We start from the raw sequence: 13,609 nt of genomic DNA on the forward strand, positions 1-13,609 counted from the left end.
CATTTTCCCCCCACAGTTTGAACTGAGAAATATGTATAGCTTAAAAAAATCTTGCTTCACCTTAAAAAAATCATATACATGGTTTTGTTTATCAAGTTTGGATCATAAACCAGTTGTGAACAACTGAGTCTGATAGGGAGCAGAGATCTCTTTTCTGACATATGCCACAAGATATTAATACTTTTTTTCTCTCTCCCTCCAATCCTCATAGTATTACTACTCAGTACGGATCTTTGCAGGCCAGGAGCCCACTTGTGTATGGGTAGGCTGGGTCACACCTGACTACCATCAATACGATATGAACTTTGACCTCACCAAAGTGCGCAATGTCACAGTAACCATGGGTGACGACAAGGGAAACATCCACGACAGGTGAGAGCCCGTTCTGCTGTATTCTGGATCTCTTGAGTGTGGTCTGTGAAGCCTGTCTTCTTTAACTCGAAGGAGAAAGTTTAAATGTGGCCTAACCAGGAATGGGAACACTTGGGACATACTCTGGAGCAAGTGTGGTTTTTTTCGTTTTCCAGATGTAACTGAAAAAAAACCTGACTTGGCATTGTGGTGCTCTTGAAATTGGTCTCTGAGACCTAAATCTTGCATGACTGGAAGTAGGCAAGAGTTAAAATAAATCCTAAACTGGGGGAAGGCCCTTGACATGTGCTCTATGGTAGGCATGGACAACTTGTGATCTTCCAGATATGACGAAGTAAGCAGGAGTTAAAATAAATCCTAAACTGGGGAGAAGGCCCTTGAGACGTGCTCTAGAGTAGGTATGGACAACTTGTGACCTTCCAGATACGACTGGAAGTAGGCAGGAGTTAAAATACACCCTAAATTGGGAGAAGGCACTTGAGATGTTCTCTAGAGTAGGTATGGACAACTTATGACGATCCAGATACGACTGGAAGTAGGCAAGAGTTAAAATACATCCTAAATTGGGAGAAGGCACTTGAGATGTTCTCTAGAGTAGGTATGGACAACTTATGACGATCCAGATACGACTGGAAGTAGGCAGGAGTTCAAATACATCCTAAATTGGGGAGAAGGCACCTGAGATGTTCTCTAGAGTAGGTATGGACAACTTGTGACCTTCCAGATATGACTGGAAGTAGGCAGGAGTTAAAATACATCCTAAATTGGGGAGAAGGCACTTGAGATGTTCTCTAGAGTAGGTATGGACAACTTGTGACCTTCCAGATATGACTGGAAGTAGGCAGGAGTTAAAATACATCCTAAATTGGGGAGAAGGCACTTGAGATGTTCTCTAGAGTAGGTATGGACAACTTGTGATCTTCCAGATATGAGTGGAAGTAGGCAGGAGTTAAAATACATCCTAAATTGGGGAGAAGGCATTGAGATGTTCTTTAGAGTAGGTATGGACAACTTGTGACCTTCCAGATATGACTGGAAGTAGGCAGGAGTTAAAATACATCCTAAATTGGGGAGAAGGCACTTGAGATGTTCTCTAGAGTAGGTATGGACAACTTGTGACCTTCCAGATATGACTGGAAGTAGGCAGGAGTTAAAATACATCCTAAATTGGGGAGAAGGCACTTGAAATGTTCTCTAGAGTAGGTATGGACAACTTGTGATCTTCCAGATATGAGTGGAAGTAGGCAGGAGTTAAAATAAATCCTAAACTGGGGGGAAGGCACTTGAGACGTGCTCTAGAGTAGGCGTGGACAACTTGCTATCTTCCAGATATGACTGGAAGTAGACAGGAGTTAAAATAAATCCCTAACTGGGGGGGGGGGGGGGGGAGGTACTTGAGATGTGCTCTAGGGTATGCATGGACAACTTGTGACCTTCCAGATATCATTGAGCCAAAGTTCTCATCATCATTGGCTCTACTGGCTGGAATGGATGAGAATTGCAACCTGAGAAGATATGGAAAGCCACAGGGAACCCACTCCTGTTCCGGAAGATGTGAGTACCTTAGGAAAGACTTTGTTTATTTAAAATTTCAACCATGTTTCTCCCTTTGACAGCATCAAGAGAAGCAACTGCTACATGGTCTGGGGAGGAGACTTTGTCAGCAACACACAGCAGACTCGTGTCAGCACTGTGGATCTGGTAATTGGTTGCCTTGTTGACTTGGCAACAGGCCTCATGACCTTCACAGCCAACGGGAAAGAGGTCAACACTTTCTTCCAGGTAGAGCACATTTCCCTAGAGTCTGTGGTCTGTGTAGGTCCCACATCACAAAAAAAAACCAAGTTCACAGAAGACATAATTATGAGACATCCCTTGTCATGAGATATGGCAACAGCCACATTATTTAAAAATGGACTTGGGCAGTATATGGCAATTAATATTAACTGTGATTACTAAGTTAAGGTTACCATATGTCCATCTTTTCCTAGGCATGTACTCTAAGAGCTAAAATTTTGTCCAGGTCGGAATTTTTAATGTCTGGGTATTCTTACAAAGTTCAAACTAGTAGAGGCGGTCTAAATAACCACTAAATATTATAACTAAAAATGACCAGTTACCATTGTGGTTTTTTTTTTCTTATATATATTTAATTTGGGATAAGGGAGGGGGGAGGAAAAAGAAAAGTATTTTGTTTTTATATGTAAAGTGGTGGAACAATAATATGAAGAAAAAGTAGGATATAATGGAAGAGATAGAATAATTAAAAATAGAAAAAGAGAGAGAGAGAAATAGAAATAAAAATACAAGTAAAATAATAATAATAATAATAATAATAATAATAATAATTGTCCTGGTGACTTCCATCTAAACCAGTGTTTCTCAACCTGGGGTCGGGACCCCTGGGGGGGGGGTCGCGAGTGGGTGTCAGAGGGGTCACTGAAGACCGTCATAATATACGTTTTCTGTTGGTCATGGGGGTTCTGTGTGAGAAGTTTGGCCCAATTCTATCCTTGGTGGGGTTCAGAATGCTCTTTGATTGTAGGTGAACTATAAATCCCAGCAACTACAACTCCCAAATGTCAAGGTTTATTTTCCCCAAACTCCACCAGAGTTCACATTTAGGCATATTGAGGAGTCGTGCCAAGTTTGGTCCAGATTGATTATTGTTTGAGTCCACAGTGGTCTCTGGGTGTAGGTGAACTACAACTCCCAAACTCAAGACCAATGCCCACCAAACCTTTCTAGCATTTTCTGTTGATCATGGGAGTTCTATGTGCCAAGTCTGGTTCAATTCCATTGCTGGCAGAGTTCAGAATGCTCTTTGATTGTAGGTGAACTACAAATTCCAGCAACTACAACTCCCAAATGACAAAATCAACCCCCCCCCCACCTCCAACCCCACCAGTATTCAAATTTGGGTGTATCAGGTATTTGTGCCATATTTGGTCCAGTGAATGAAAATATATCCTGCAGATCAGATATTTACATTACGATTCATAACAGTAGCAAAATAACAGTTATGAAGTAGCAACGAAAATAATAATTTCATGGTTGGGGGGTCACCACAGCATGAGGAACTGTATTAGGGGGTCGAGGCATTAGGAAGACTGAGAAACACTGATTTACAACCACAACCAATGGCATATCATGCTCGGTTTGCTGCGAGCTAAATTCTCAATTTTTAGTATCCTGTTTGTTTTTGGGTGCTCTGCTATATTTTGGGTAGTTTTCCCTAACAATTGCAACTGTATTAAGGGGTCACAGCATTAGGAAGGTTGAGAAACACTTGTGGTGTTGTAAAAATTCGTTCCATAAGAGTTGTATATTACAATTTAATTGCAAAAAGTTGACTTTTACCTAATTTGAAACTATTTTTCTAAAAGGTCCCCCTTTTTTCTACTTTTCAAACATGATTATTCTAAATCAAACTTCCATATCTAGAGACAGTCGACATCTAAACAGTGAGGCATGGGACCAGTGGAAGGGAAGAATTGTAGTTTTCATATGAGCTTGAGAAGTCGTTAAAACATGATGATTCGAACCCCAAAAGTAAAAGTCACTGTTTTGCTAGAGGACATGACCTTTCTATGTGTTTTCCACCTGTTCCATTCCAGGTGGAGCCCAACACAAAGCTGTTTCCTGCTGTCTTTGCTCTCCCAACGAGCCAGAATGTAATCCAGTTTGAGCTGGGCAAACTGAAGGTAAGGACCGTCCTAGCAGCATCCTCGAATGAAGAGAAGCTTGCAGTCATGACTCAGAAAGTCTTTGTTCTTCTTCCACTTCTGCCCTGACAGAACATCATGCCCATCTCAGCCGCCATGTTCCGCAGTGAGCGGAAGAACCCGGAACCCCAGTGCCCGCCTCGGCTTGCTATCCAGATGCTGACGCCAATGACCTGGAGCCGAATGCCGAACGAGTTCCTGCGGGTGGATGTGGCTCGCTTCAGTGATCGGCACGGCTGGATGGTGGAGTGCACAGATCCCAATATTATGATGGCCCTTCACATCCCAGAAGAAAGTCGGTGAGTTTCCTGCACCCCCCTTTTAGAAAGAGAAATCAAACCTTTTCCGTTTTATTTATTTATTATTTATGTACTACTAGCTGTACCTGCCACGCATTGCTGTGGCCAACCTTCCCTCCCTCTTTCTGTCTTTCTTTCCTTCCTTCCTGGAAAGAGAGTGTGTGTGTGGTGGGGCGCAGGCAGGCCTGGAAAGCGTGTGCGCACCTGTCAGTGCCTGAACACCCCATGCCACACACACACTCCCCCTGGAAAGAGAGTGTGTGTGTGGTGGAGCGCAGGCAGGCCTGAAAAGCTTCTGTGCACCTGTCAGTGCCTGCACATCCCATGCCACACATACACTCCCCCTGGAAAGTGTGTGTGTGTGGTGGGGCACTGGCAGGCCTGGAAAGCGTGTGAACACCTGTCGGTGCCAGCACACCCCATGCCACACACTCTCTCTCCCTGGAAAGAGTGTGTGTGTGTGTGTGTGGTGGGGTGCAGGCAGGCCTGGAAAGCATGTGTGCACCTGTCAGTGCCTGCACACCCCATGCTACACACACACTCCCCCTGGAAAGAGAGTGTGTGTGTGTGGTGGGGGCGCAGGCAGGCCTGGAAAACGTGTGCACACCTGTCAGTGCCTGCACACCCCATGCCACACACACACTCCCCCTGGAAAAAGTGTGCATGTGTTTGTGGCGGGGTGCATCATTTTATACCAATTTCGTTTGAAATCATATGAATATGTATATTTTAATTTCTGGTTCCATACTTTTTTCCCATTCTTCTAGTTTGATTGGATGTCCAATGTTTGTAGCCAATTTGACCACGCAGTCCTTAACTTGTTCTGTTTCTGTTGACCATTCTAATTGTTTTTGGTATAGCTTCATGTATTAGTTTCTTATCTGTCTTCATTATTTTGAAATTATACAAAATCTCACTGCATTAGAAAAGGAACTTAGGTGACTGACATGGGTCCATAACAGTATTTGTCCCTGATTGTCCCCACTGTTGCATAATAATAATAATAATAATAATAATAATAATAATAATAAAAATACCAACAACAACTTTATTTATATACTGCTGTATCTCTCCGGAGGGACTCAGGGCAGTTTCTAATCCACAACATCAAAACATAAAGAGTCCCAAATTGAACAAAAAATAACAGTAACAGCAATATAAGCATGGAATTACCCAACAACACATAATATTAAAAGGAAAAATCCTGCCTGCTCTTCGTGTCTATTTGTTAGGGCATGGAAAAGGAATGGGTCAGGACAATTAAAAGGCTAGGTCAAGACTGATACAAATTGAAATAAGATAGGACTGGCATTTGGGTACAGTACTGCAGTAGGTAAAATGACAAAAGCAGGGACAGGCTATTTCCAGGGGCCTGTTAGGAGAATGACCAGGGGGCTATATATAAGGGGCTAGGTCATGTCTGGACAGTGTCTGGGCTGAGCTAGCACTGGTCACTCTCGAAGATTTGTTGAAACCACCCAAGTCCTCAAACTCTTGCAAAAAGAGGGGAGGGATGGGGCCTGCCTTATTTCCCTTGGAAGGGCATTCCAGAGGTGAGGAGCCACCACCGAGAAGGCACTCTCGTCCCCACCAACCGTGCGTGTGATGGCGGTGGGAGCAAGAGGAGGGCCTCCCTGGAGGATCTTAGTGTTTGTGCCAGTTCATAGAAGGAGATGCAATTGCAAAGATAGGTGGGGCCCAAACCGTTTAGGGCTTTATAGGTCGTTACCTGCACTTACCTACAATTATAGCATTAGGGTTCCACATTAACTGCCATGGTAGCATCTGTGGAAAGCTGAGTTTTGTACTTTGAGTGCTCTGGCTAAGAATTTTAAATATTCCTTCCCTAAATTGCAAATCTCAGGAAGCCAAAAAAATTGAATGCTGACATTTAAACTTGAATTGAGGGCCCACAAACTATCTACTTGTGTCTAAATGTCCATCTGTGTCACCTTTCTGCATTCTTTCAGATGTATCGACATCCTGGAGCTTTCAGAGCGCCTGGACCTCCTGAAGTTCCACTCCCACTCCCTGAAGCTCTATTGTGCGGTGTGTGCCTTGGGCAACAACCGGGTGGCACATGCCCTGTGTAGCCATGTGGATGAATCGCAACTCCTGTACGCCATAGAGAGCAATCACCTGCCGGGCTTGCTGCGCAGCGGTTACTATGACCTGCTCATCGGCATGCATTTAGAGTCTGCCAAACGCTCCCGCCTCATGATGAACAGCGAGTTCATTGTCCCCATGACGGATCAAACTAAGAGCATCACTCTGTTCCCGGATGACACCAAAAAGCCTGGCTTGCCTGGCGTGGGCATGAGCACCTGTTTGCGTCCTCCTCTGCACTTTTCAGACACCTTCTTTGTTAGCACCAACTCTGAGCTGTACCAGCTGAGCCCTTCCATCCCCTTGGATATCCTCAAGGTGAAGGCCATCACCATGCTGACCGAGGCCGTCCAAGATGGTGGGCAGCACACGAGGGACCCCGTCGGAGGCAGCGTGGAGTTCCAATTTGTGCCCGTCCTCAAGTTGATCTGCACCCTCCTCATCATGGGCATCTTTGAAGATGAGGATGTGAGACACATCCTCAAAATGATCGAGCCCTATGTCTTTGGGGAGTCCAGGGAGGAGGAAGCACCAGAGGGCGCTGAAGAAGGGGAAGAACCGGTGGAAGAGGAAGAGGAGGAGATGGTGGCTACGGAGGAGGAGGAAGAAGGTGACGGAATGGAGAAGGAGGCTGGAGGGGGACAGAAGGAGGAGGAAGGAGACAAGAGGGAGCTGAAAGCCATCGAGGCTGGAGAGGCAGAAGCAAAGGAAGACGAGGAGGGATTGGAGGAAGGCCTGCTACAGATGAAGCTTCCCGAATCTGTCAAACTACAGGTAAAAGATGTGGTGATCATCTGGTTACAGAAATCCTTTAGTAGCAGCTCTCACTTTAAAAAGGAGAGATTAAACAAATTCAGTGAGGCAACTCATTATAACGGAGATACGAGAGTTGAATGAAAAGTAATGCCTCCACCTTCGTAACTCCTCAACAGATGGCAGTACTGGTATGCATCAGGTACTGGCTTGTTCAGTAGACTCTCCTCTACAGTTCCATTTTGGCGGGAAGCCTTCGCCTTGAATAGTTGTATTGTTAAAGCGCAAAATATGGCACCTTGTGCAGATGGTCGGTCAATGTGACTTAAGCAACATGCATCCATTGAATGTACTTGTATGTATTTGGTGTATGTATTTGGGAGCGACAGCAGAAGGTGTCACCCCAAAGGAGATTCATCAGAGAATGCAAGCTGTTTATGGTGATTGTGTTGATGTGAGTACTGTGCATCATTGGGTGAGTAAGTGTAAAGATGTTAAGGTGGGAACATCTGACTTGTGTGACAAACAGTTAGATGTCCTGTGACAGCAACCACCAAGTTTCACAAGCATTGACAGATTGATTCAGGACAATCATCATATCACTCAGAGAGAAATTTCAAGCAAGTTAAAAGAGCACATTCTAAGGATTATTTCTGTGTATAATTTATTAAAATATTCCCATCCAAACCTAAGTAACGAAGGCGGAGGCATTACTTTTCATTCAACCCTCATACATTATATGTTTTGCTTCCCATAGCTTCAAAGGCGATGTGCTTCAGAATACTGTAGCAGAAAATTGCCCCCTGCTGTTTTTGGCTCAAGAATGGAAATGTTAGTGAACTGAAAAGAGCTGTTTATTCAATAGCATGCAAACCCAGGTGTCTAGCATTCAGAGGGAGCAAAAGGACATTGAAGCAAACCTATAGCTTAACCACTTCCTGCACTTTTGGAAAATCTGTCCAGCATAAAACAACATATAACTCAGGAGTCGGCTGGGTTACCTGGTCGTATGGCAACCCCTGACATTTCCACATCAATACCAGTTACAAGGAAACATGAACAAGAGGGTGTATTATGAATAGCTTTTCATTAAGTTTGACGCATTTGTTCTTTTTATTGCAATTTCCCAGTAAGAGAAAGGGTATCAGAACTTTCACAGAACAACATTTAGACATGCAGACATACAGATTCTATGTAATTCACAAATAACTACAATTACATTGGCTAACAAACAAACAAAGGGGAATTACATTTTTACTCAGCATTCATATTACCCATATAAACATTCACTCATCTTCATTCCTTCATCACCATTTCTCCCGCTATCTCCTGGAGAAGAACATCTCTTAGTCCAGACTGCTTCCTGTCAGTGTTAGTGTTAGTAGCCCACATAACGACTTAGCCCTTTTTAACTCTTAAGTGTGATAAAAATAACTCATAAAAACACACGAGTCTTTCGCTTTAAGTAGAAATAAAATGAAGTTCTATTCACTGCATACAAAACAAGACAGAAGAATTGCTCTCACCAAAACATAGCAAAAACAATATCTTTGATGAGTCCTCTTCATTCAACGGCGATATGCAGACTTGTAACAGAATAATATACCGTCTCTCTTACTTAGTTGTTCATAGAGTGATCTTGTCTTGCAGTAAACAAACTTTATCTTCAGGACACTGCAGAACTGCTCTCGGCATCAAACAAAGGCTTTTCAGCTCAAAATGAGCCCTCAAGCAAAGCTCAGAACCAGGTGCTCAAAGTTTCCAAACACTTAGTGCTTTACTATACACAGGAAACAATATCACACTCTATTCTATTCACTGCATACAAAACACGACAGAAGAATTGCTCTCACCAAAACATAACAAAAACAATATCTTCAATGAGTCCTCTTCATTCAACGGCAATATGCAGACTTGTAACAAAATAATATACCGTCTCTCTTACTTAGTTGTTCATAGAGTGATCTTGTCTTGCAGTAAACAAACTTTATCTTCAGGACGCTGCAGAACTGCTCTCGGCATCAAACAAAGGCTTTTCAGCTCAAAACGAGCCCTCAAGCAAAGCTTAGAATGCAGTGCTCAAAGTTTCCAACACTTAGTGCTTTACTATACACAGGAAACAATATCACACTCAATCCATAACAACTGTAACAGAAAAAAAAACCCTGATCCTTTCTAAGACGTAGAAAAAGCCCATTGCAATCCCCTAGTAGCAACACTTCCTTACAAATCTGTCAATGCATAGTCCCCAAAACTTCTAAAACTTCAAAGAACAATGCTAAGGATCAGATCACAGTTTCCTCTACAGCAGAAACTGACTCCCAAATGTACCATGACTCCAAAACGCACTCCTTTCTCTTCTCTTGAGAATAGGAGGCAAGTGAAAGGACTTTGTTCCATTGCAGATCTGTCACTCCCAAATACATACACCATCTGTCTCCTTCCTAAGGAGCAAAGCATGGCGGTCGAACAGCACTGCTGTCTGTCACACTTGAGAATTATTAGATTGAGTCTTTTATAGGAATATTTCTGCTGATGTTGTTCCAAAGTTGTAAATAAATGATAGATGTTTTTCGAGCCTGAAACATCTTGGCTTCATTTCAAGTTCCTGGACAGATATTGACTTTGCATAATTGGTGTTGGTAAATGTAAGGCTTCTGTTGACTTCCTTTTTAACGTAAAGGACCTTGTAAACATTTCCTTAACCGAAAGAACCATTGTCTCTCATAATGTAAACACATTTTCCCCCAAAAGTTCAGCAGTTAATCATTGTCACAGTTCATCAATATCAGCAGTTCAGCAACTTTTAATTACAGTTCCTGAGTGTAGTTGTTTTCCAGGCCTCATTCCTTTTAGAATGGCATTTTCAAAATTATTAGCTCTCATTCATTAATCTTTCATACAATTCCATTCAAACAATATATCATATTTCATAACAGGTGCTAATACACTTATGCCTGGTTTCTGTACTTGTGCCATGGAAACAGAGGGCTGGAGTAGAGACATCTCTAATTTAACCAGTATTTGTAAAGCAACCCAGCCAATGTCCTTATTGCTACATTCCGTGCTTGCTGCAGCTTTGAAGCTTTGTCACGATGCCAGTGCTCTGCCTTTACAGAGGCAGAGATGAACCAAACAAAAACCCAGTTTGTATAAACAATTTAATTAAAACAGCACTTATTTTCTGGCTATTTTAATAGTCCAAAATATAAAACATAAAGATAGCACTCAACCACAGAATAAACAAAAACTGATAGCAAACGCTACACCGTAATCAAAGGGTCCAGTCCAATGGTCAAATGCCGAGAGTTCAATGAGCAAAGTCCAGGGATCAAGATTCTTTACCGTAGTCAAAAGCCAGTCCAAAGATTCAAGGTTCCAGGATTCCAAAGGTTCAGGAGGCAGGTCAAGATACCAAAAATCCACAAGCCTGGGGGAAAAGCAGCAGCATCTACCACCAAGATAAAACAAATACTTTTCTCCCAAAAATCAGTCCCAAGGCTAGTTCTTTATATCCAGAAACAACCTATCTCTTGTATACCTCTACCCTTAATTGCTTTCACCCATGAACTCTTACTTACAGATTACTCAACCCTTTAGAATTAATACATTAACCCTTCCATCACCAACCACAATCAACTGCAGAACAACATACATGACAGAAGCCCCCTCAGGGCAGCTCCAAAAAAAAATGTATGACAGAACCCCATTGTCAAGGTTAGCCATCTTTCTCAGGTCCTTCCTCCCAAGACTGGACAGGATTGATCCAAAAAATGCTGCCCATCTCCTCTTCCCCATTTCTCCACAGATGTGCCACTTACTGCAGTTCTTCTGTGACCGGGAGCTGCAGCACCGTGTGGAAGCCATCATCGCTTTTTCAGAGCGCTATATGGACAACCTGCAGACCAACCAGCGTCAGCGCTACAACACACTGATGCTGGCCTTCACCATGTCAGCCGCTGAGACAGCGCGCCGCACCAGGGAGTTCCGATCCCCACCACAAGAGCAGGTATTCAGGGCAGCTACGAGGACAAGAAGAAAAGGTGCTCAGAAGGACTATAAGTAATGAAGCAGTTGCAGCATTTTCATGTGCCCACATTTTATAAACTACTGCTGTTCTGAGAGACCCTTCTGAAGAACACTTTGGGAGGGGGGGAATTCAGTCTATAACCTGCATCTTCTGACCTGTGCCTTGCCTTCACAATAGATTAACATGCTGCTGAACTTCAAGAACGGGGCTGATCAGGAGGAATGCCCTGTTCCAGAGGAGGTCCGAGATGAGCTGTTGGAGTTTCATGCTGACCTGTTGACTCACTGTGGTAAGGAGCACCACCACATTCATGTACTGAGGGTTGCTTTGCACATTACACAGCATGATATGATAAAGAGGTCAAAGGTAGTGAACATCTGGTTCTCTCGGTGTTGTTTGACTGAAGTTTCCATCATCCCTGACCTGGCTAAGGCTAATGAGGGTTTCTGTTCCGTATCTCTGCAGTAGATGAAAGTAGTAAGTGTACAAGGAAATTATGAGTGAGCTTGCTTCATATTATGTTTGTTGTAGATCAACCAGAAGCCGATGACATAACTGTTGATTTTGAGAGGATTGTGTGCTTTCCTGTGGTACAAAGTGATAGGCTCTCAAGTCTTTTAAATTCAAGTCTGGGAAACGCTGGATGTCTCTGAGAGAAAACTGGCTCAGAAAGTGCAGGGCCTCAAGGGCATTAAGTGGAGTCAGAAGTAGCAACAGCAGATAAGGAATCGAGTGAAGAGCTAAGTGATAAGGAGGGTTCCCATGAGAATCCACTTGTAGCTACAGAGATCAACAAAAGTCTTCATTTACAAATTAGAGCCGAAAATAGATTGTGTTGTTCAGGGAGATTACGTGGGAAAGGTGGGAAAGAAATTCACAAGAAGTGGAATGATTTCATGGGTGTCTATTAGACAAGAAGTTGTTTACCTTAAGGTCAGTTCAGGCAATGCTGCATTAGAGTGAGAAGTTAAGCCTGAGTTCTCTTGTTCCTGGTTCAAGTCAAGTTTAGATTTTGGATTTAATATATTCTGGAATTTACTATGTTTCTGTTCATGTACTCCCATTTAGGTTTTACTAGTTATACCTTCTGGGTTGTGGACTTATGCTGTACCTGTGATTTCTGGCTGTTCCTTGACTTTGTCATCTCTGGAACTTTATGAGACATTTGGATTATTGTCTGGTTATCAACTGTTGCTAAACCTTTTTGGAATATATATTTTTCTTTCTTATTCCTGATTTTTTTAAAAAAGCATCTTTATTAAATATTTTCATATGAGATAAAAACAGGAAAAAAATAAGAAACAGAAAAGGAAAAAAGGAAGAAAATCAAAAGACAGAACAAGCAAAAATAGTTTTGTCTGGTCTTGACTTCTGATCAACTTCCTTGAGGTTTCTGCTTTTCCTTCTTTATATATTCTTATTTAGTTCTCCTCGTGTTCTCTAGTGCTCTGTTCAAGTGTATATTCTCTTCTTGTTCATATCAGTATCATCCTATCATCTGGTTTAAAGTATTCCGTAATTAGGCTCCAATCCATTTCTTACAATGGGTTCTCCTTGCTTTTGGAGTTCTGGTATGTAAGTCTATCCATGTTTCTTATTTCTAAAAAATTTTATCAGCCACTCTTCTACTTCAGGGATTTCTTTCCTTTTCCATAACCTTGCTGCTGTCATCAGTAAGAATAAGAGTTTGTTCTTATTTTATCTAATTTTTGTTCATGCATCCCTAGTAAGAACGTTTTTGGGCTCATTGAAATCTGGGTTTTTAACACCTTCTGTATCTGTTCCTGGATTTCTTTCCAGGAAAGAGAATATTTAAGAGTTTCTCCACTTTCTTTTTTTTTACATGACCACCACATGTGGTAAAAAATTCCTTCTTTCTCTTCACATTTCCAACAATTTGTATTTATATTTTTGTAACACTTTCCCAATTTCTGTGGTGTCATGTACCATCTTTACATCATTTTTAGGCAATTCTCTTTTACATCGGCCACATATGTATATTTTAGCTTTTTATTCCAAATGTCTTCCCATTCTTCCATTGTTTTTCCCATATTTATTTTGAATCCTGAAACTCTTGAGACTTCTCCAAATTTTCTTATTCTTTCTATCAATTTCTATAGATTCTTAGTGGGGTCTTCAATTATACAGATTATATCATCCGCAAATGTACTAAGGTTGCACCTTTGAGTTCTTTTTCTTCCCTTATCTTGTTTAACAATACCTCTAATGTCAGAATAAAAATTAATGGCAAGAGGGGGCATCCCTGTCTTGTTCCTTTTTGTATTTCTATTGTTTTAGTTTCTTGTCTGTTTATTATTATTTTA

General features: G+C 42.0%; 1 protein-coding gene across 15 annotated transcripts in view; it reads left to right on the forward strand.

Annotated features, from left to right (window-relative positions):
• LOC137094954 (ryanodine receptor 1-like) overlaps positions 1 to 13,609 on the forward strand; it is a 259,348-nt gene that overhangs the window by 124,173 nt on the left and 121,566 nt on the right. For all 15 annotated transcript variants that reach the window (XM_067460970.1, XM_067460976.1, XM_067460973.1 and 12 more), the window contains 7 exons: positions 212 to 372; positions 1,989 to 2,154; positions 3,990 to 4,076; positions 4,170 to 4,396; positions 6,367 to 7,276; positions 11,064 to 11,264; positions 11,463 to 11,574. In XM_067460970.1, coding sequence (XP_067317071.1) covers positions 212 to 372; positions 1,989 to 2,154; positions 3,990 to 4,076; positions 4,170 to 4,396; positions 6,367 to 7,276; positions 11,064 to 11,264; positions 11,463 to 11,574 — 1,864 coding nt within the window. The remainder of the gene's footprint in view (positions 1 to 211; positions 373 to 1,988; positions 2,155 to 3,989; positions 4,077 to 4,169; positions 4,397 to 6,366; positions 7,277 to 11,063; positions 11,265 to 11,462; positions 11,575 to 13,609) is intronic.

Source organism: Anolis sagrei, chromosome X (assembly GCF_037176765.1).
Source record: "Anolis sagrei isolate rAnoSag1 chromosome X, rAnoSag1.mat, whole genome shotgun sequence".
NCBI classification, from domain to species: Eukaryota; Metazoa; Chordata; class Lepidosauria; order Squamata; family Dactyloidae; genus Anolis; species Anolis sagrei.